Raw genomic sequence first — 24147 nt, 5'->3', positions numbered from 1 at the left:
GAGGGGTAATAGGAAACAATATAAAAATAAGCCCCAAATATTGGAATTGTCCCTATAAAAGCAGGACATCTGGTCACCCTAAGACCAGGCCGTAGACTGTCTGTCAGTCTCTGGGATTTGCAAGCAGACAAACAATTAGTTTCTTCTCCAGAGATCTGTAGCCAGAGATACACAGGCCCTAATGCTGGTCCCTTTGAAATCAGGAAGCTGGGCAAAAACGTTAAATGAAACCTAAAACTAGGTACCATTCGCCTGGTTTCTTGTTTCGTTACAGAGCCAAGGCTGGGACCAGATACCCACAAACCTTCACTGGAGTGTCCTAAATCTAGTTAAACTGGGCAGAGTGCTCAGTGAGGCCAGGCCTTGATGCTTCTGTTGGTGGGGCACTGCCCCCCAGAAAGAAAATGCCGTCAACTTGAAATAAATGTACCGCCATCTCAACTCTGTGTGCTACATACAGTGGTAAAGCTCCTCCACCGGAAGCATCCATGGAAATCAGCTGCTTCAGGAACCCAGGCTGCAGCCTGCACATGTGTAATTTCCAGTAGGAAGTGCTGAAACAGCAGGAGACGAACACTGCCTGTCCTCGCAGCTTTGTAATGCTATCTGAACTGCTGGAAGTTACTGAGCACGTGGTTGGCTATTGGGAACTGCCAGGCAATAGGTCTAGAACAAAGCTCGTTTCACGCTGTTTCAGCCTGAATCCAGGCAAAAGATGAGGGTTTCAGCTGAGTTTTTGCGGGAGTTGTTGGGCCCTACTTCACAGCATGCGGGGGGGGAGGAGAATCTGTTTTACAGAAACTGTAAACTTTTGGTAGCTTCTCCCTGAGAAGATGAATTGTTCTGAAGTTTATCACTTATCCTGAAGGCTGGTGCAATTCTGATCTGTCAACCCTTTCTTTCGGCTTTGCCTCTTACAAAACAGCCCATGCTGCTTCCCCCCCCCACACACACACACGCACAGCTGAAAGCCAAAGCTTTGCTAGGTTGGAACGGAAGATGGGGCTTATCTTTCTTTGCTTCTAACCAAGAATCCTGGGTTGTGGCAGCTAATGCAACAGTAACTATCAGCCCAAAGAGTCAGCAGCCTTGTTGCAACATGGTTTCCTGTCTTTAGAAAAAGAAACTAACCCCCTGCTCTGTTCTGGGGAGGGCATGAGGTTGGATTTCTTGTTTCCCTCGCTGTTGCTATCACTTTGCATATCCTCCCTCTCACCCTCGTTTGCCTTTCCAAGCTCCCTTTGCCGCAAATTGCCAACCAACCGATGCCTCCCTGCTTCATTTCAAAAGAGCTCTGGAGTGTGCTGAGGCTATTGCAACACTCCAGCTGGGAACACCCTGTTACCATTGGAAAGGCATCCACAGGGCAACCATTGGCACTATGAGTAACACAATGGGGGGATGTGGCTTTTGCCACCCTCTTTAGGTGAAGACTCAGCACCAGAATGGAGATAGGCAGTGGCAAAATGCTTCCCCTCTTCAATGGCTGCAACATACTATCTGCAGATGGGACATCAAACCCAGCTTGGCCCATCTGGGACCCATTCTGCTTTCCCTAAGAAGAGGGCTGATAACCCCAGTATCCTGGTCAAACCGAAATTGGGGTGATTACATTCTATCACCCTAAATCCCCCCCCCTGCAGCTTCAGCAAACAGAAATAGGGTTCTTGGTACTTTTTGCTCTGAACCACCATGAACCTGCAGCTGCCTTCCACCCTAGAGGTGGCTGCATTTCAGTGGTGGGCTTGGGGGTGTGTGTGTGTGAGTGAGAGAGAGAGAGATAAATGCATCGAGACATGCACATCCTAGAAGGGCCTAAGGTGCAAAGTTTAGTGGAATGTAGTGCCAACCTCCTCCAACATTTAGGGATAACAACAATAGGTCAAAAGGCTCAAGTAGACCCACTCCCTCTGACATCTTCCCCCTCCACCTCATTGTGAACTCTGTTGGCGGGGACTGCCTGTTACTTGGCTCTACAGCTAGCCCTGATCCTTTGCTGGGGCTCCTACATCAATCTACTGAGCCTGGTCCAGTCCCATTGTTCCACAATCTGTGTCTTCATGGGATTGACATCAGGAGAAGGGATCGGAGGAAAACCACCTCTGAGCAGGACTCTGGTTGCTCCCCACCCTGTCTCGCACTGTGCTAATCCTGGCCAACCCAGAGGAGTTCTGAGTGCAATCCTTGCAGCACCAAGGCTTAAGACAGGCTCCTCAGACTTTCTTGTCAACTGCTGGAAATGGCCCACCTTGATTATTACTTATAAAAGGTCCCCCCCCGTCCCCCTCCCCCCGCTCTCCTGCTGGTAATAGCTCACCTTAAGTGATCACTCTTGTTACAGTGTGTATGATAACACCCATTGTTTCATGTTCTCTATGTATATAAATCTCCCCACTGTATTTTCCACTGAATGCATCCGATGAAGTGAGCTGTAGCTCATGAAAGCTTATGCTCAAATAAATTGGTTAGTCTCTAAGGTGCCACAAGTCCTCCTTTTCTTTTTGCGGATACAGGCTAACACGGCTGCTACTCTGAATCCCCTCCCACTGCTGCTGCAGAACCGCATTAGACAGAGTCTGTTCCCAGCCCCAAGGCGCTGACTCGCTGCTGGTTGAAAGGTGATAAGAGGAGCTTAGTGCAGGCCGTTTACAGGAACAATTTGTTGACTGGCAAGAGGGCTCCTCGTCCTCCCACGACAAAGCTTCCAGCGATGTGCTTGGTGCTAGTCGTTGCCACAGGAATGGGTGTGTGTGTTTGGGTACGTAGGCGGGGGGTGCGTGGGAAAGTAAGGAGTGGGGGGTGTCACGCCAGTGGGGTAGATGTCGGGTGTTCAGGGGCATGTCATGGAGCAGGGTGTATGGATGTTGTGAGTGTGATTGAGCAGAGGTGAGCATGGGCATAGACCACTGCGCACTTGGGGGGCTTCAGCCCCCCTCACCCTGCAGGGACTGCATTCATCAACAAAACCCCGAGGTTGGAAGAGAAGCTCGTTTAGCTCACTTGAGTAAAAGTGGACACATTTAGGCGTGGGCCAAAGCTACTCGCTAAGGGACTATTCAAGAGCTAGTGTTTTTTAACTCCTAGACCCCTTTCCCACTTCAGAGTGGTCTGTGCCCCTGTAGTGTTTGGGTGAGTATGGGGGGCAAGCAGGGGTAGTGTGAGAGGATGGGGGTGGAGACCCTGGGTACGGGGGAGCAGGGGTTAGTGTGTGAGTGTACAGTGGGATGCGTGTGTAAGTGCCAGGGGATTTTACTGGGCTGGGGAAAAGAGTGCAGAAGGGCTCAGGCTGCTGAGGCTGACATGGGGGCACAGCTCCATCTCTACAGCGCTTGGGAATGGAGCTGGTCCTGCCTGAGCCCAGCGGGAAGCACCGAGCGGATATTGACAGGGTTACTCACCCCAGGCTGCCCAGCCCAGCCCACCATAGCGAGCACAGAGCAGCTGGGAACTTTAGAAGCCTGGGGAGCTGTGAAGTGAATCAACTTCTGGGGAGAAAGTGACAATGTGGGCGGACTGAGATCATTCAGCCACAGCGCAGAGCTCCACCGGGGGCATCTCCCGTCCATCACGTGCTGCCTACACACCCACCCTTAGCATTGCCCAGGGCTGACTCTTTAGGTGTGCAGGGATAGCTCAGCTTCTAGGCCATTCATCCCTTGGCTTCTCTTTGAATCCCCCCCAACGGCTCCCCCGTCTCTCTCGCATCACACCTAAGCTGCTTGTTTTCACTTTCCAAGGCCTTTCAGCCTGTCCCCACCCTACCTCTCATCTCCCATTCACCCATCGAGATGACTCCCAAGTCCAACTGGCCCAGGATGTCTGCTTCCATCCCCACTTGTTTAATTTTCAAACACGCACCTTTGTGCTTTTCCCCATAAACCTCTGCAAAGCTTCCTCATGATCCTCCTGCAAATCCCTCCTTCAAACTTTCCTTTGCCTTGGAACCTGCCAAAAAACTAGATGGCAGTTAGACTGCTAGTGGGACTGTTATCACGTCCCATCATGCTGACCAATTCAGTCTCATTGGTCACTTGTGCGCCCCAATCTGTCTGTATCCATCTGTTGTCTCTTGTCCTATACTTGGATTGTAAGGGCTTTGGGGCAGGGACCAGCGTATGGTTCTGGGTTTATACAGCGCCTAGTACTGTGAGCCCTGATCCTCGACTAGGCTTCCTAGATGCTGCTGCAGTGCAAATAATGCCGGGTGCACTCGGCGGAGTCAGTCATTTGGTTTCTCAGAACCAGACCCCAGGCTGCCACACCCCTTACACCAGGCAGAATCTGCCGGTTTCAGCTGCTCGCAAACTTTTAAGCAAATGTTCGTCAAAAAGGGGGGGGGGGGGGGGCTTGTTGAAAATGAGTTTTGCAAAGAAAGTTGGGATGGAAATATGGGGATTTTTTGTTGAAAAACTTTTCATGGACGTTCTGTTGGAAATGACATCCCCTCCTCCCCCTCGTTTTGGTTGAAAGGTTTTGTAGTAAAACCCCTAATCCCCCAAGCAGTTCTCCTAGTGCTCGGCTTCCCGATGCTGGAAACAGTTAGGGCCTGATTCTCATTGCACCAGGGCCTTAAGTGTAAGTAAGAACAGGCCCAGAGTGTACAGCCTTCGCTTGGGCTCATTGGGCACAGGAAGCCGGGTAGAACCGTGGAGAGGAGGCCTGGGAACATCATGAGCCCCGGAACTGAGTCAGCTGTGGGAAGAGATGATTTTATAGTACCCAAAGAGAGGGAGACTCCAGCAACATGCAGGGAGGCCTCTCCTTTACTATGGAAGATTGAGAAGCTCCTGAAAGCTTCCTCCCGCACTGACTAGGTTTGCCAAAGAGCTCAGCTCCTAAAGGAAGCTGCCAGATTTTCAAGTGCTCAGCACCCAGAAGATCGTGGCAGACCAAAAACATCATGGATGCTGCTGGGGACTGTGCTGTTTTGAAAACCTGGCTCCTTTGCTAATTCCTACCATCAGCTGGCAGGCAGCAGAATGCCAGGGGGTCCTGGGGTGGGGGGAGAGCTGCATGGGAGAGCGTGATTCTATTTCATGGAAGTCTTCTAAAGCCAGGGCAGCTGGGGCTGCAGTAAAACCCCCCTGTCACCTGCCCAGCAAAACTTTCACAGGCTCCAGGCCAGGCACGAGTGGGTGGTGTGAAGAGGTAGGGCTTGCTCTGGCAGCTCCCCAGAGTCTCAAACAGGGGGTGGGAATAACCAGCAAGTGCTAAGTGAGTACAGCAGAGTGGGTGGGGGAAAAGGGGCAGCCCCCCAGGGATATCCCCCTGTGCCCCAGCTGTATGTGAAGCTCATGGCTGCAGTCCCTAGGGGTTGCTTGTCCTTCTGCCAAAGGCAAACCACCTGCTGGCCTCGCTTTCCCCTCCCTGCCAAATGCTAAAAGGTCACAGTCATCTCAACTTCCTCTTTCTCCGAAATCCAAGATTATCACAGCGCGCGGAACAGAAACAGCCAGGGAGTGACGGCTGCAGCAGGGGCTGGGCTGCACAGAAATGGGGTTGGCCCCATGCCAGGAGGCTGGCCTGCTGCATTACAGCATAAACAATCACACACGGTCACCCCCACTCCCACACGCCCCTGCACAGCCCATGCGGGTGACCTAATGCTTCGACACAAGGGGACTGGTTTTCGACACAAGGGGACTGGTTTTCGGCACCTGTGCAGCTTGCCATGTAGCCTGGGGGCAGCTGCTCAGGTACAGAGGAATGCTGACAAATTGTTCTCATGGCGACCTGGCCAGGAATTAGGGCTTGTTTACATGGGACAGTTGCACCCGTATAATGTAAATGGATTGTTAAACCGGTGCAAAGGGCATTCTGACTGCAGTACAGGAGAGGTTGATTTTCAGTTTAGCTTCAGTGGATCGGGACCCGGTTTAATTGAACTAGTCCAAGCTGATATGGAAATAAGGGTGTTCACTGCTAGCAATCTGTCAGTGTAAATTCACACCTTCAGGTATATTGGTGCAGCTTTCCCATGCAGATGAGCCTTAAACACACACACAAACGCTCAGAGTCAAACATACACATTCCTGCTCCCAGCCTCCCACTTGTGCTCTCTCTCTCTCTCACCCACACACTCACGCTAATGCATTCTCTCGCTTACACAGTCACACGTGGCCTCCACACCCACGCCATAGCCCGGAACCACCCAACGTTATATACGTGCACAGGGACCAGCCAACAACACCCCTTCAAAATGCAAAGCACTCCTTCCAGCTTCTGCTGCATCTCCCACAAACCCACCCTAAGCCGCTTCTGTGCTCACTCCTAAGGGGTCCATTGTCACCGATACCCCCAGCCTCCCCCCTCAGAGCCCCACTCCTGATAACGCTGTACACCAGTACTCATTAACATGCTGCCCTCAGATCCCAGCCACGTGGGCTGCTCTATGCCCTAGTGTTCACCCAACCTCAGTCCCCCTCGCATGGCTACCATCCTTCTGGCCCAGGAGCTGCTTTCAGCCCATCCGGGCTGCTCCTTCACGGCCCAGAAGGCATTGCTGGAGTGGAAACCAGCATGTGGTGCTGGGCTGCTGTGGGAAGCCATCTCCTGTGAGCGCCGGTGAGACGTGCCTGTGAACAAGGAAGCGACTGGGCAGAGGACAGGATCTTCTAGGAGCTGGGAAGCAAGTCTCCGTGAGGCCCATGGCCCAGTGGTGGGAAGCCACAGTTGAATGACTGAAGCTGGTGACTCTCAGGTTTCTGTGCTGGAAGGGGCCAACCCAGGGAGGTTTCATTTTCTTCTCTCCTGGGCAGGCTGCATGGTGGCTGCTGCGGGCACCATGTGGGGAAGAGTGGGTGGGGAGCGATGGTGACAGGAACCCCGAGCACGCCAAGGAAGAGCACCATCCGCTGAGTTTTGTTCTCAGAAACCCAGCAGGAGGAGGGTCGGTTTCGCCATCTCCTCTAACGTTTGACGCGGGGGGCAGCTCCAGCTCCTGCCCCCGGATATGCTGAAAGGCCCTTTTGCTGGCCACATTGCGACCACTCGCACTGATTCCCCACGGGCTGTCCCACAGCACCACTGAAATGCAGGTGCCTTAAAGGTGGGGAGGAGATATTTGGGCAAAGCCCTGCCTTAGGGAAAGGGCCTCAGGAACCAGTGGCCCCGCACGAGCCCGGTCTCAAGAGACCCTCATGTGGAGTAAAGTGCATGGAGCCCAGTTTAGCTAATGGGGAATGAGAGGCTGGGTGAAGCCTGCAAATCCCAGGGAGGGTCAGTTCCCAAGCTGAGGCTTGTCAGCTCCCAAGGCTTCGGCTGCAGCCGTGGATTGTACCACAGTTCCTCTAGGTTATTAGCAAACATTAGAGTTAACCCTCGCAGCACCCCAGTGAGCCAGGTTAATATCACTCACCTCCACCCTACCCCCTCACAGCTAGGGTCATAGGTGCCGACTCCGTGAGTGCCCCAGGGCTGGACCACTCACAGGGGAAAAATGGTGGGTGCTGAGCACCCACCAGCAGCCCCCCCCATTGCTCCCCTCCTTTCCTTCCCCAGCACCTCCCACCTGCTTGTGGGCCCCCCGATGACCAGCGCCTCCCCCTCCCTCCTCATGCCTCCTGCCCACTACGATCAGCTGTTTTGTGGCATACAGGAGGCTCTGGGAGGGGGAGGGGAGAGTAATGAGGATGTGGCATGCTCGGGGGAGGAGGCCGAATGGGGTGGGAAGAGGCAGGGTAGGGGACTTGGAGGAAGGGGTGCAGTGGGGGCAGGGCCTGGGGCAGAGCTGGTGGTCCAGCACTCCCGGCACATTGGAAAGTCAATGCCTGTGGCTGGGGTTAAGGACCAGCTCAGGGACACAGCAACATACTTGGGCATGGAACCCTGGGATCCGGACTCCCAGTCTCTCTTGCTCTCCCTCTCTGCCCAAACACACTCACTAGCAAAGTAAAAAGAAAAGGAGTACTTGTGGCACCTTAGAGACTAACCAATTTATTTGAGCATGAGCTTTCGTGAGCTACAGCTCACTTCATCGGATGCATACCGTGGAAACTGCAGCAGACTTTATAAATACACAGAGAATATGAAACAATACCTCCTCCCACCCCACTGTCCTGCTGGTAATAGCTTATCTAAAGTGATCATCAGGTGGGCCATTTCCAGCACAAATCCAGGTTTTCTCACCCTCCACCCCCCCACACAAATTCACTCTCCTGCTGGTGCTAGCCCATCCAAAGTGACAACCCTTTACATAATCAAGTCGGGCTATTTCCTGCACAAATCCAGGTTTTCTCACATCCCCCCCACCCCCATACACACACAAACTCACTCTCCTGCTGGTAATAGCTCATAAGCTCTCCCCACCCAACCTGTTCTGTCTTTTTATACCTCCCTGTCCAGGTTTTTCTCTTTCACACCCTTGCTCTGGCCATCCCTGTCCTCTCTCCTCAGCTCTCTCACCTTCCTTTGTAAGCTCGCCCACTTTTGTATTTCCCCCTGTTCATTGGGAAATGCTTGTCTTGTTGGCCCGTGGGATACTTTTGGCCAGCTCCCAGAGCATGAGTCCAGTGGGCTGTGTCTACACTAAAAAGCAACAGGGCTTCAATTCTGGATCCCAGCTTGACTCAGGCTCAGACCTGCCCACACCTGTGTAGACACAAGGTGGGGTTAGGCTTGAGCCAGAGTTCAAGCCCTGGGTTTACACTGCCGTGTGGACACCCCCCACCCCCCGACACTACCACTGTACAAATTAATAATCCCATTTATCTACCTTCCTTTTAAGGGCCATGAGACAGGAGTTGTTCCCAAGATGGGAGGCAGGGGGATCATGATGTGGGGCACTCTTGCTGGGGAGTAGAGAAGAGGACTCTCCAAGGGACTAAGTGCCCTGTATTCCCTAGTCTGTGTGTCTGCGATCCCAGTTCCCCTCCAGCCCCGCAAGAGGAACAGGACAGAGAGGTCAGCTGAGCTCTAAGCACGGAGGGACAGTTTTTCAGCGCTCTGTCAGTGACTCGCCTCTCTCCCTCTCCGGAGTGCCTGAGGTCAAGCACATCCTTAAGGGATTGGGTCAAGGGCTGCCAAAGCTACAGGAAGCCAAGAGAAGGGGAACAGCCTTGGGAAGGGGCTGCTGAGCCACGTGAACAGGGGCAGGAACGAACCCCAGGGTGTCATCTCAGAACAGGCCGAGCCGCAGAAAAACGATCTAGAAAACGGAAGTACCTAAGTGCTCATTTCTAATCCCCAGAAGAGCAGGGGATGATTTTCATCTTAGAGCCACCCCACGTCCCTCCAGAAGTACCAGAGAGGGAGGTGTGTCCTGGATCTAGTCCTGAGCCTCCTGAAATCAGCCGGAGGTGTTCCCTTGGGTTCAGTGGGAGCAGGAATACGTGCTGGGCATAGGGCTCAATGGAGACACTCTCCCAAAGGATGCTAGTAGTAGTCTTGCTCGCTGAGCGTTTGTGGCACTTTCTGTCCTGAGATCTCCATGCACTTTTCTTTGCACAGACCCTTTGGGCTCTGTGATCATGGAGGATCTAGCCAGGACTCCAGCTAGAGCCTGAATATCTGCAGTACTAGTTTTAGCCCTGCAGCCCGAGCCCCATGACCTTGAGTTAGCTGAGCCAGGCTCTGAGACTCAGTGCTGCCAGTTTTTTAATCACAGTGTAGATATAGCCTTAATCTCCTGCTTCTGATTCCTGCAGTTTAGCCATCTTGGGTGTGAGATCCCTAGACTTTCTGGAACCACAGGCTCAAATCCTGCCAGAACTGTCTCAGCCCTTCAGCATCAAGTAGGCAGAGCTGCAGCAGTAGCAGGTAGTTCACTGTGTGGGCGTGTGATGAAAGGGCGATAAACCTTACACAAAGGCAGATGGGATTAGCTCCTAGACCTAGCACATGCAGCTACCTTTCACCAAGATCCCAGATCCTCAAAGAGAAGAAATCAACCCCCTTGCCCACAGAGTTCATTGCCCACGGACACCCCACAGTACCTGCCAGGGTGCTGAGACCTTCTGAACTCTGCCCATGAGAGGCCCAATGGAAACAGAGCACTTTGCAAAACCCAGCCCTTAGTTAAGGGCCAGAACAGGAGCTGAATACCTTTGGAAAACCGAGCCCCAGTTATAGGCATTGACCATTTGAAAAGCTAATCCCATAAATTCTCTTCTTCCTCACTACCTAGCCAGTCACAGAACTCCCTACCACTGGCTATCATCTTCCAGGAGCCTTTCCCAGCATGCTCTCTTGGTGCCTGGCCCTTTAAATCTGGGCTGGTGAACCAGCTGCAGCCCTATGGTAGTCCTCTGGCTGCTGAGTGCTGCAGGTTGAAACCCCGGCCTTTCTCGCTGGTAAGTGAGCCAATTGACATTGTTTTCTCCTGGCTTTTCCCCTTTATCTGTGCAGATGTGGAACATCCTCCTGGGGAGTCTTTCAGACGGCACAGGTTCCCCTCTGGGCTTTGCAGGGCTGTTAAAGGCCTTTTCTGTGCAAGCCAGAGGACTGCACAGAGATGCGCTCTTCATATCAGTTTCTCTCTGACTTTGGATCTCTTTTGGTTCCCGCTGGGCAGTCTAGTTCCTTTTCCTGTTAATATTTAAAGCAGCTGTTTGTATTGCATCATTTTCCATCCATGGGCTCGTTTAGAGCTGTGTTTATAATCCCAGCAATTAGCGATGAGAAAAGACCTCCTGGGTCACTCAGCCTGTCTCCCTTCCAGTGCAGGCTTGGCCCTGTATTCATCTCCGAGTGCTTCGGCCAGACTAGCACTAAGAATCCCAAGCGAGGACGCCTCCACCACTTCCCTTAGGAGCCAGATTAACACAGCTGGTGGGTAGTGAAACGTATCTTTCCCTGTAGACACCTGTATTCACTGAGTGCCTAAAGTTTTCTGTAAAAGTTCTCTCGGGACCTAAATTTCCATCTCTGGGCACATGGGCTGCTAAGAGCCTGGACACCTATTTCTCGCCTAAGCCCCAGCATGCTCCAGGCCCTGGGGGAAGAAAGGCAGGGGAACGCCTATCTCCCCTGCGGGGCCAGAGGTCACCTACCACATTCAGGTTTCAGAATAGCAGCCGTGTTAGTCTGTATCCGTAAAAAGAAAAGGAGGACTTGTGGCACCTTAGAGACTAACCAATTTATTAGAGCATAAGCTTTCATGAGCTACAGCTCACTTCACTTCCTTTGAGGTCACACAAAAGGCTCCCTGTTCTTGGTCCAGGTGCCTGGACCTGATACAGGGGCTGCAATTGCAGACAGATGGTCAGACTCTGCCTGTGGCTGGAGCATGCTCAGTGCAGACAGAATCTTCAGAGTTTTTAGCTGCAAAGCTCGAGCAAAGAGCTGTCCCACTGGAGGTGGATTTTCACAGGGATAGCAAAAGGCACATCCCTAATGCAAAGGGACAAGTTTCAAGTCCCTGCTCTAAAGGGGGGCCTAGAGAGTCTCAAAGGAAAGGTCCCCAGAATTTTTTAACGTGAACAAAACCATGCATTTTTTCTCTACGCTGCTTTTTGGAAGTGGCTGGACCATTTGGGCTGAAATTTTCCCAAAATTCTCAGCCTGAGGCAGACACCCAGCATGGAACGGTTACAGTCTGGCAAAGTTATGAGCAACTGAAAACAAAGTCTTACGATGGGAAGAGTAGGGCAACCCTATTCTTAGGCACTGCAGCCGTGAAAAGCTGTGCTGGGAAGAGCACGGAGAGGAGACTTGCAAAGGTTAATGTGTTGTCTGGTATCCCAGGCTTGTGAATGAACAGAGAACTTCAGTTTCCAGGGCCGGCAGCCCCTCTCGCTGCCTGAACAGAGAGGGCATTGAAAGGGTTTTAGTACACCGTGCGAGAGCAGCTCTCTGAACTGGCCCATTCGCCACGCTGCCTTCCAGACCTGAGCATTGCTGGAGGGTGGAAGCGGAAGTGGAACCCAGCGACCCCTGCCAGACGAACACTCACCCAGCACCGTGAGGCCCCCTGCAGTGAGGCCAGCAAAAGCTTTCACTACAGAGCCCTCCCCACGCTCCTCCCTTGCTCTGACCTATTACGGGGCTGTAGAGTTCAGTTTCACCGGCTCACTGCAGCGTCTCACAATGCAGAATTATTGGAGAAGGAAACCCTTCCCCGACAAACTCCAGTGTATCTCCCACTCCAGGAACAGTCTCACCACATCTTAGCCACTCAGTGCCCTCTCTTCCTTCATTAGGCTCCACCTCCCTCACCTGTACTGCTGTCCTGGGTTTTATCTTGTTGGAGTCAGGGCACAAGACTGACTGTTTTGGTGGTGTTATTTGTATCACAATAGCACCGAGGCACACCAACCAAGAGCGGGGCTCCATTGCGCTAGGTGCTGTACGAACTAATGGAGAGTCACCACCCTGAAGTGCTTGTAATGTAAATAGATAAGACAAGCAAAGGGCTGCAGTGGAGAGATATAACTTGCAAGCAGAGTGATTGTCTCTGCAGATAGGCCCATGTTATGGAATCATGCTACAGCCCTGGTCTTTACTGAATTGTCACATGGTTCTAACCACACAGACCAGACCAGCAAGCTGCCTTGGCATCGAACATTTTGTCACGTGCACGAGTCTATGGACCATAAACTGTTTGGGGCAGGATTTTTTTCATGCTCTGTAAATCACCCTGTATGGTGTAGGAAAGCTCTGTAAGAACAGCAGTGTGAGGTTCTGTGTTTGGCGCATCTCATAGACTCCCAGCAAAAACGCTCAGTGCGCATGTAAAAAGAGATGGGGGTTGTAACTAGGGTGACCAGATGTCCCGATTTTATAGGGACAGTCCTGATATTTGGGGCTTTTTCTTAGATAGGCTCCTATTACCTCCCACCCCATCCCAATTTTTCACACTTGCTATCTGGTCACCCTAGTTGTAACTACCAGCCCGGCTAACTCAGCCTGGGATCTGAGAGTCAAGCTGGGCTCTTTGTTTCTCAGATGTCCCCGCCTGTGAGAGGTTATCCAGGCTAAATTAGGCCCTCAGTGACACGTGTGCAGTCCCCTTGTCTTTGGACACCTGCCCTGCTCCGTTGCCATCAATGTCCTTGCACAGAAGTAACTGATTGAAATTTAATACACATCTGTTGATGATGCCCCAGAAGGAAGGGAATCCATCTTGCATTCTCAGCTGTGCTGGCTCCGCACCCCCAGCAGAAGCAGAAAGTAGTAAAGAACCTCACGGTATAGTACTCACTTGAGTCAGCAGCTGGTATTCTGATACACCCAGGGGGGATGAGCTGATGAGTTAAGGTGGCTTTTTTGTATTGTTTTACTGTCTCTCTTTTCAGAGAAAAGCCAAATGTGTCGTCATCTCTCCACTATAGCGAGTGATGGGGCGAGTTGTCAGCATGAAATTACACGTTGATCTCGTCTCTTTGTGTCTGTGAAACCTGTGCCCTGTGCTTGGAATGTTCACTAGTGAAATGATCAGCTTGGCTGGGCTCTTGATAATAGAGGATGTCACGTTTTTTACTTGTTGCAGGATCAAATCCAAATCTGGGTCAATAATTTTTACCATCATGTGAGATGAATTTGGTGGTTTCTATCCAGTTACTAATAAGCAGATATTGCTTAAATCAGCCTCTGTACCAGATGACTGGAGGGTAGCTAATGTAATGGCTGTTTTTAAACAAGGCTCCAGAGGTGATCCTGGCAATTACCGCCCAGTAAGCCTAACTTCAGTAGCAGGCCAATTGATTGAAACTATAGTAAAGAACAGAATGATCAGACACATAGATAAACACGATATGCTGGGGAAGAGTTAACATGGCTTTTGTAAAGGGAAATCATGCCTCACCAGTCTATTAGAATTCTTTGAGAGGGTCAACAAGCATGTGGACAAGGGGGATCCAATGGATAAAGTGTACTGTGACTTTCAGAAAGCCTTTTACGAGGTCCCTCACCAAAGGCACTTAAGCAAAGTAGGCAGTCATGGGATAAGAGGGAAGATCCTCTCATGGATCAATAACTAGTTAAAAGATAGGAAACAAAGGGTAGGAATAAATGGTCAGTTTTCACAGCAGAGAGAGGTAATTAGAAGGGTCCCCAAAGGATCTGTAGTGGGACTAGCTCTGTTCGGTGTATTCATAAATGATCTGGAAAAAGAGATGAACAGTAAGGTTGCAAAATTTGCAGATGATACAAAATTACTTAAGATAGTTAAGTTCAAAGCTGACTGCAAAGAGTTACAAAGGGATCTCACAGAACTGGGTGACTGGGCAACAAAATGGCAGATGAAATTCTGTTGGTAAATACAAAATAATGCACCCTGGAAAAATATAACCCCAACTATACATACAAAACGAGGGGGTTTAAAGTAGCTGTTCCCACTCAAGAAAGAGATCTTGGCGTCATTGTGGATAGTCCTTTGAAAACATCTGCTCCGTGTGCAGTCAAAAAATCTAACAGAATATTAGGAACAAATTCGGAAAGGGATAGATAATAAAACAGAAAACATCATAATGCTACTTTCTAAATCCATGGTACACCCACACCTTGAATACTGTGTGGTTTCCCCATTTCAAAAAAGATATATATATATATATATATATAAAATTGGGAAAGGGCAACAAGAGTGATTACGGGTACGGAACAACTTCCACACAAGGAGATTAAAAAGCTTGTTCAGTTTAGAAAAGAGACGATTGGGGGAGAGGAGGGTATATGATAGAGGTCTAGCAATCATGAATGGTGCAGAGAAAGTGAATAGGTATTTACCCCTTCACACAACACAAGAGCTAGGAGTCACCCAATGAAATCACTAGTCAGCAGATTTAAAACAAACATAAGTACTTCTTCACACAACACAGAGTCAACCGTGGAACTCATTGCCAGGGGATGCTGTGAAGGCCGAAAGTATTAAAAAAAAGAATTAGGTAAATTTGTGGAGGATAGGTCCAGCAATGGCTATTAGCCAACGTGATTAGGGCTGCAATCCTATGCTCTGGGTATCCCTAAACCTCCCACTGCCAGATGCCGGGGCTGAATGACAGGGGACTGATCACTCAAAGTTGCCTTGTTCTGTTCATCTCCTCTGAAGCATCTGGCACTGGCCACTGTTAGAGACAAGATACTGGGCTGGATGGACCCAGTACAGCCATTCTTATATCCATGCCAAGGAAACCACAACTCCAGCTGGCAGTCTGAGCAAGTGAGCCAAGGATTTGAATAGACACTGAACAACCCTCTCCACCCTAGAGGTGACCCTCCCAGATCAGGGCATGTTGGTACAGCAATCTGGGGCTTGAACTGTGGATACATTATGGCTGGAATAGTCAGCGGGATTGTGCACCTACAACTGGAGCCAGTTTTTCAAAGGAGCTCAGCACCCTGGGTGCAGGGCTCTCCTGAAAAATTTGGCTCTGCATGGATCAAGGAATTCATTTTCCTAGGTTGTCAATCCAGCACCTTCCACCAGTATTAAACTGCAAAACTGCAAGGCCGTCTTGTGCTTCATGCCAGCAGGAATGGCTCATGCGCAGCTCCTAGGACACGTTCTCCTCTGGCGCAGGGGGATTGACGGCTCTGGCGCATTCAGAAATAGGCAAGCGTGGATGCAACAAGGCAGTTTTCACCTGTATCAAAAGACTGACAGTCCCCCCTGCAGGACACACACCAGACAGCGGTGACACAGGATAGCAGGGCTGAACTGGCAGGCAGCAGGCCAAGCCAACAAGACCCATGCAGTGAACAGCGTATTTAATGACAGCAATGAAGGGAGCGCTGACTACTGGGGCTTAATCACTCAATGGTTTGGGGCACTGGCTGCCTCACTGCTCTGTTACGTGCTGGCTGATATTCTGGAGGGCTAACTTCAGCATTATTCCCAAAATGTAGCTGTCTTCATTTTCAGCCTCCTACGGCTCCCCCACCCCAAAGCCCCTCAAAGACGCTGCAAGTCCAACCCTGTTTCTAGTCCCACGGGGTCATGTGCCAGCTGAATTGGTGACAACACACATGGCTTTTTATCCCAATGCAAATGTGCCCCAAGGGAGTCATCGTTGCCCCAGTTTGCTCTGGGAACGCAGTGGGGACAGAGTCCAGGGGACATGCATGCAGAGGGGCACGAGTGGCATAGAGGGCAGTGAATGTATTCTGATGCCAACTAGTGCATTGGTGCAAGAACTTTTGCAGGATCATGACTGAGCTGGCAGGGGCTTGCAATACAGGTGCTGTAGAATGGACGCAGAGTTTGTGCATCTAGATTTTCAGCTAGACAGTGCGGCAACGAACATGGGGCTTCTTGTAGTGAGTGACGTCTTCGTGTGTGTTACTGGTATGGGAAAGTGGGAGCGGCTCCTTGGAAAAAGGAACAGAATTTTGTAACATTCTGGTAATTTACTTTGATCTTTTGCATGGATTGTAGTAAATTCTAGGAGGCAGGATGAGCTCTCACTACACACGTGTACCGGACCCCACTGTGCTGGGCACCAGTCTGGGGTGGGCCCTCTGGGTGCTACTGAAAGACAAATAAGTTTGATTTGGGCAGACCATAGGCCTTGGGCTGGCCCTCTCCAAAGAGGTGAACTTCAGCCATAGTGATGAATTATGTTAGCACACTTTTCACGCTCGGCTGGTCCGTTGCCTGGTGGAAGGGGCTTAATTGCAGGGAATGCACAAATCTCTGAATTCAGATCCTGCCTCTGGAGGAAACAAGGAACTTACTTAGAGCCAGGGCCAAAGAAGCAAAAGTCTGACTGTAATTTGAGCTTGCATCCCATTTACACCCTTATGGATTTTAGTGGAACTTTCCTACCCCCAGATTGTTGGTTTTTAAAGCCCCCAGTGAAAAGCTTTTCACTTTCAAGATTTTGCCCAATTAAAGAGCAAGAGTAGGAATTCAGAAGCCAAGCACCTGGAAAACAATAACTGGCTTGACCCTCCCATGGAGTTATTTCCCAGCAGTTCCCGAGTCGCTCCTGGCAGCTTTCAGGAAACACACATTGTAGGAGGTTTCCCGCAGTTGCGCAGCTAGCTGTCTGCACTCAGCACTTTCTCACAATTCAGCTCAGTGGCCTGCTGACCAGGGTGACGGACCTGCTCAGGGGTTGGGGGTAGACCATGGAGGGGAAGGATTCCTTGGGGGAGGGGAGGAAGTGGGGCAGCACTAGCCATACATCACCCCCTGCCCATATCCCCCCTCTACAGAAGGGCATAAGGTGAAGCAGTTGTGTGGAAAAACCTCTGTCCGTGGCCCAGATTACCCACCCTTTCCAGGGAGCTGACTGAGGGCCCCAAACCGGCCCCTCCAACTCAGGTGACTCCTTCCCAGGAAAAACCAAGAAGGCTTCCATATTATCAACCTTCATCCTCCTCCTCCTCATCAGCACACACCACCACCTGTGTAGTGTCTCATCGAAACAGACTGGGCCCTGAGGCCCATCTTACAGACTGACCTGCCCTAGGTTTCAGGTGGGGATGCTGAAGCCCCACTGCATAGGAGCCAGTGATGCCCAGTTCTAACTTGTTGACTCTGTTAAGACTCATTCCTAGAGACAATGAGCACAAGCTGCTCCTCACTGTCACGGAGCACCTCTGAGCCATACCTGGAGTAGCACTTTGCTCAAGTGACCAGCCCCCATCTCCCCCCTTCACCACAGGCCTCGAGGAAACTCCTCAGCTAAGCTCCAGGGTAGGCTGTGAGCACTTGAACTAGCACTTCTGCAGAATTTAAGCTTCCTGTTTGCTAAGAACCTTCCCTAGTAAAATGCACATGGTGCTGGCTTCCTGAGGCTGCAGGCAGCTTGGGTGCTGCTGTTCTAGCTAGAGGGGCTAAGCTTCACTGATGCTATAGCAAGCAAAGGGAGAAGAATCTGAATTGGAGCTGGGGAAAGCTGAGCACCACGGCAGGGGAGGTCAGTGCAGGGGGACACTGAGAGAGCGGCGGAGTGGAAGAGGAGCCCTCCCCTTTCCAGCAGCCAGGCTTTGGGGGCAAAGGGAGAAGAGGGCTGGGAAAGAGTTGCTTTTCCACTTCTATCAGTCCAAGAGGCGTAGACTTAACCTGTCTCCATACTCCCACTTGCCAGAGATGAACACAAAAGAGGGATTCTCTGTAGGGTTGAGATGGGTCCCTGGCAAGAAGCCCAGCCCCATCCCTTTTCCCGGCAGTCTGTTTCACCAGGGCGTTGCCTTTCATACCTGCCTCTGGCTAGCAGGCAGCTGGCAAACTTTTCAAGCCCTGCCTTGAAGAGGTTCAGGAAAATCCTTAGTCACCCCTGGCAGAATAGCGGCTTGGGAGTTCAAGTGAGATCAAGAGGACCAAGCGGGGCAGGGGCAGAATTCTCAGCCAGGCAAAGGACTCGTCTGCGCCCTGTTGATGCAGCATTTTAGCCACGTGTTTGAGACCAGTCTCGTGAAAGCAGCACAATGCTGATATTCTGGCGTGAGGCACCGTGATGCTGGTATGCCAGTAAATTAGGAGAATGATGTTAGGCACCTTTATAACTGTGTCCACATTAGGCGTTGCACCAATTTAGTAGAAAATGCAAAACCATGCTCTGAAGTGTCCCTAGCCTCTGTTTTCCAGAAGCTGGGAATGGGCGACTGGGGACGAATCACTTGTTGATTGCCAGTTCTGCCCATTCCCTCTGAAGCACCTGGTGTTGGAAGACAGGATAGTGGGCTAGATACACCACTGGTCTGATCCAGTATGGCTGTCCTATGTTCTTAAATCAGAAGTTAAGTCAGTACAAAATTCTGAGCCTAGACCCACCCTAACACCCCTTGGCCAGAGGGATGCAGTACAAAGAGGCGTTCGTACACTTTCAGCCACCCCAAGGCCCCTTTACCCTGCCAGACTGGTGAGAGTGAGAATCCAGACCAGAGTGCACAGGAGGGGGGGCTGTGGGGGGACGTGCCCCTTGGCCTCCCTCACTGGCCCTGGTGTGGCGCTCACCATTATCAGGGCACTGGCTTGTTTTTAAGCTACCCAGCAACAACGCAGAGAAAAGGCAGGGAGCCGTTAGGTTAAAAAAGTGATTTTTTTTTTTTAATTTTTAAATTAATAAAAAACCTTCAACCTGTTTAAGCAAGATTCTGATTTGGAAACTAAAGCCCAAAAGCTGCAGCCCCTCCCTGTTGCCCTGGCTGGACGGAGCCCCTGGCCCCTGCCACTGAGCTGGGTGGGGGAGGATGGTCCTTTACACTTTGCACAACTGCCCTTCCAGCTCGGCCTCCCCATGTGGAGCATTGTCTGGTGTAGGAACAGGGCCAGTGCAGGATGGTGAAGGAGACCAACTGTTCCCCAGGGTGAAGGGGGCAAAAGGGTGCATCCCGGGGCCTGGGCACAGTGAGATTTAATTAGCATGAATCCCAGGCTCGCTTGTTTTCGGGGGCATGTGCCGCAGACATGGATGATTTTCAACAGAGGCCAAAGGAGGAGGGCTTTACCACGCCCAGCAAGGATGTCCAGGAAATCCAGACCCCCAGCTCCACCCCCGCATCCTCTCACTGACCTACAGTGGACTGGTCTACCTAGTATCTTGGAGTCACACTGTCCTTTGGGAGCTTCTGATGCCTGTTCCCTGGGCCTGCCAAAACGCAGCCAGGTGTTACCGAGAGGGCAGAGGTGTTGGCAATGTGCCATGCTCCTTCTGGCCCAAGTTGTTCTGGCAGGGAAGCTGAATGCGCAGCCATACATTTCCTTCCCCAATCATGATCCTGCAGCACGGGAGCTCCGGGTTCAAGGAGCACATTACATCCCTGCGTGGGACGCTTTCCAACAGTGGCCACGTTTCAGTGGGTGCATCTCCCCCTCCTCCCTCACTTGGTAAGAGCAGATTTCAGGCAAGCCACAGGTCCGAGTCATACAGCCTTCTGACGGCCAACCCCGTCTCATCTAGGGGCACCCCAGCAGCAGCTGCCAAAGAACAGGGGAGGGGGGAAGCGAAGCCAATGACAACAGCTTCTGAGCCACCCCCTCCTCTGCCCAAGGGAAGCGCTCAGTGTCCAGCAATGTCCTCTTCAGCCAAGCGGTGTCGTCACCATCCTGCGATTGCCCACCGGGCTGCCAGTCTCTTTCCATTGCTCTCATTCTCTCTGGATTTATATACATTAGATATTTATATATTATATAGTTATATATTAAAAAAGAAGACCAGTTATTGACTCTCCGGAAGGGAAAAACCACACGGGCTGACAACCATCCCAGCAGAGTTACAAAAAGAATTATAAAATATTCCAGTGCGATCTTCGGGAACCCCCTCCCCTACCGCCCTGATCTCCTGCACCTCTTCTCTGTTCTCCCCCCCGTCCACCCCCAGCCTCCCTCCCCCGCCACTTCAATGTTAACCAGTCTTATCTCTGCCCATCCATTGCAGCCATAGCTTTCTGCTGGGAGCCTCCTTGCTGAGACACGGGTGGCCACATGGGCTGCTGATGGTGGAGATGATGGTGGAGGTTGTGGCTGGTTGGAGAGGACGGTGGCATCCAGGCGGGTTGGTGGTTGGGAGGTGAGGAGGCCCAAAAGGGACTGAAGTTCCCCGGTGGAGAGCAGGCCATCGATGTGATGGGGCTGTTGCTGCTCTGTAGGTTCTCTGAGGTCCGCAGCTTAGAAAACATAGCGAGCGCGTCCGGGAAGTTGGGAGGAGTGGCTGGAGTATTGCTAGGTGTGCACATCTGCAGGGAGAGAAAGGAGAGAGCATCAGACAGATTGTACACCAGCGACCACCACCACACCATGCGAGAAAGGCAGAGCCCATCATGGTCAGCTGGGAACTACCTGGTTTAAGCCATTTCAGTCTCAAGGAAGGACGACCCCAGCCCTCTCGCTGCGACTTTTCTCCTGCCGTGACGTTTGGAAGGCCACCAGCGATGGCCACCTACAGTAGGGCTGCTCAGAACTGATCCTGCTGCAGCCACCGCACATTAGCCCTGATCAGAGCAGGCCTCAGATGCGGCGGCCACAACGGTGGCTGGTGTACACTAGGGCTCCCAGTGATGGTGGAGCTGAACTGACGTTCGCAACTGACTGTACAGACAGGGCAACAGAGACTGGTTCCTTGCCCAAGGTCACAACAAATGCCTCAAGCATGACTCCCGCTCCATTTCCCTGTCCACTGGGCTGGAGTCCTCCGATTGTAAGCCTCGGGCCCAGGGTATCCTGGGCTCTAATTCCACTGGTGACACCAACTTGGTTTGGCCTTGGAAAAGTTACCCAGCCTCTCTGCACCTCTACCGAGGGGATGTAAAGCCACTGACATCAGAGATGGAGGAGAGCCATTGCTGTAATGGCGTTCAGACCACCCCACTGGGGTCCATTCAGGATCGTGGTCTCTGTCCTATTCCAGTATCAAAGGAACCCCGCCCTTAGATTCCTCTACCACGTCTTGCCCTGCTGCTTGTCCCCATCCCCTGCTGGCCTTGGGCACCTGATGAACCTCACACTACACCTTTGCTAGCCTGCCAGACACCGGCTCCCTACAATACCACTTTCTAACCGCTGCAAAGCACGCCAATGAAACAGCAGAACGTCCTCACTGCTCTGCCTCGGAAGGAGGGTGCCATCTTCTGACGGATGCTACCAGTAAAGCCCAACTTTTCTGCAACTGCACGGCCTCCCTCAGCGGGAGGGGGACCCGTGTCCATGCCACAGAAATCTAAGGCCTCTCAGTTTGGACATCCCAAAGTCGCAGATCATGTTGGAAGATCTTGGCATTTACCTGCCATCCAGCCTCAGAACAGGCTGAAACCAATCTACCCCTCCTCCACCCACCTCCCAAAGGCACCGGGATCTGAATCTCTGCAGTCAGCTCCTCCCTTTGCAGCACCCAGAATTCTCTCAGCAAGCTGCAGCCCCTCCTGGCACTGCCTCTTCCCAACATTGGCTTTAAAAAGCTCCAGGGCTTAAGGTGCGGCTGTGCAAGGCTCTCCCCCTTCACCGGCCTTCAGGTGAAATTCACCGAGGCTCTGCCCTGGGCTCAGCCTGTTCTCTTGTGTTTTGCCTGGCTTTGTTTTGAGGCTGGTGCTGGCTCTGTACACAGAACTTCATTGCCGGATTCTCTTGCTGCTGTGCATCAAGATCTTAAAGGGGCGCTAGCAGGTTAAAATATGTAAAGCTATTTTAAAGGGATGCAACTGAAATGAAATCTAGTCAGTTATGAAGGAGATTATTTAGTAGCAATATGGTAGTACTTAGGAACCCCAAGGTCAGGGCCTGCTGCACTTGGTACTCAGAGTTAGGAGTAGTTTTGGGTGCTCCAGCTGTCCCTGAACAATTCTCCCCCCCACCACCAGTCAATCTCTGTGGTCATAGTCACATTTTCCTATTTAAAACCTTTCACGCAACAGCAAAGGACAGAGACACCCAGGCAAAGAGGGGAAACTGACTAACTGATTTCACAGGGGAAAAGGATGAAACTGGCTATATGCAAAATGCTGCCAAATGAACAAACCAGCCAAAAAGGGAATGTTTCAAATAACTGTTCAGTTCCAGTATCCTAGGAGTTACTGTAACAATAGGTGTAAACAAACAAAAAACAAACCCCAGACAAATCTGACTTGGAGGTTGGGGTCCGATTAGTCGAATACTAACGGTACTTGAAATTGAGAGATTTTGAAAGTCTAGTTGGCATTTATTCTTTCAAACATATTGTGATAGTAAAAATAAACTAGCCATTTCACTCCCTGCTTTAATCGCAACCCCCTGCAGGGGAAATTTTACTTTAAAAGCCCAACTCCAAGCAACAGAGTTTTTAAAGGTCCCAGAAACATTTCTAGGGTTTTTTGTTTTTATTTTTTAAAGCTTAACTTTTGGGTCAAATCAATGGAGAGTCCCTTTAATTTACTACAAGAAACAACCCTAAAAAGAGTCAACCAGAAGGTCGCGAAAAAGGTGACAAACCAGTTCCAGGTGCCTCTCTGAAAGACTGTCCCAATATTCTGATAAAGTGCCTCCTATTCTGCCCTTGTGATCTGTTCTGCAAGTTGCAGGTATTTTCAAAAGTTATAACTGACATGACAAAAATCTAGAAACTCAATTTCCTAAAGCACATGAATGGATCTCCACATCCAGGGTCTGACAACAAATCCAGCATTGTAGTCAGCATAATTTAGGACGTGAACATAACCAAAGTAGCTCTATGGTTCCTCCTCATGCCTTTCCAAGGCAATCAGGCCTGTATTATTTCTTCCTCTGATCTATTACCACTTCTTTTTTGCAAGGCATCACTAGTGTGAGAGAAGCTGGATCTACCTGAGTTTCCAGCCTCTGCTCTAAAAATCACAGGCTCCCTTTGGGTTAAGTCCAAGAGCGTATGTTGCAAATATCAGAGCGGTGCCATGTCTGCCTATAGCCAGTGGAGGGGAATGAAGAGGGTGAAAGGAAATTTCAGCTCTTACAGGAGTAAAGGGTCTTGCAAACCACAGCCTTCCCTACGCATCTCTCCAAACAGTTTCCATGAAAACCATGGATCTAGTGCAAGAGATCTGATCTTCCGCCTAACCCGTGGCTGGACTCGGGTTCAGTTTTTCCCATTCACTAGGAGTTAAAGGTTCCAATGGAAAAAATGTGATTCAGAGGCTATAAAGCAGCCCCTGAACACATGGCAGTGAGTGTCTGCCTGATCAGCGGTCTCGTTGGGGGGAGGGGGGGGGGAGGAGACGTGTGTACATGCAGTGCTACTCCTGCTGCTGAACAAGTGTCCAGATTGTGGGTCCCCTCTCTGGACTCACCAGGGCCTCATGTTAACAATATCCCAGCGACCCAGGGTAGCAACCGAGACAGGAGCGTTACCACAACAAACAGAACTTGCAGGATGAGCGGCTGCCTCTGTGGTCTCACTGAGGACTTTGCTCTGATTGGGTTACTGCCACTCTGCTCCTCAATCCCGAGGCTCTACCCCCCCCCCCCAGCACCGAGGTCACTGGGGGATGGCAAATGCCCTCAGCACAGTCTGATTGGCTCAGCTTGTCCCACCTTCATAATCTGTGAATCTTTCAAAGGCGTGTTTAAGAAGTGAAACAGAGAGGTTTGTTTGGGATTTTTTAAAGGCAAAATCAGAGAGGCTCCCCAAACCCCCATCTGACATTTCCACCCACTATAAATAGACCGGGAGAAACAATGTGTTCAGAAGGACAGAATATGCCATAGGTTTGGGAGAGTGAAGGGGAGGAACCTGACTGGGGAGCAGGGAAGTGCATCAGAGGCCGCAGAAGCACCCTCTAGGACTGGCAGGCCCCGTGCACAACTCATATAAAGCGAAGAGG

General features: G+C 51.2%; 1 protein-coding gene across 2 annotated transcripts in view; it reads right to left on the bottom strand.

Annotated features, from left to right (window-relative positions):
• Window positions 1-18909: 18909 nt before the first annotated feature.
• UBALD2 (UBA like domain containing 2) overlaps window positions 18910-24147 on the bottom strand; it is a 30300-nt gene continuing 25062 nt past the window's right edge. For both annotated transcript variants that reach the window (XM_075119304.1, XM_075119303.1), the window contains one exon: window positions 18910-20559. In XM_075119304.1, coding sequence (XP_074975405.1) covers window positions 20239-20559 — 321 coding nt within the window. In that variant the 3' untranslated portion in view covers window positions 18910-20238. The remainder of the gene's footprint in view (window positions 20560-24147) is intronic.

The sequence above is a fragment of the Caretta caretta genome, chromosome 14 (assembly GCF_965140235.1).
Source record: "Caretta caretta isolate rCarCar2 chromosome 14, rCarCar1.hap1, whole genome shotgun sequence".
Taxonomy (NCBI): Eukaryota; Metazoa; Chordata; order Testudines; family Cheloniidae; genus Caretta; species Caretta caretta.
The sequence above is the reverse complement of the archived record's forward strand: the minus strand, read 5'-3'. Positions and strand labels throughout refer to the sequence as shown.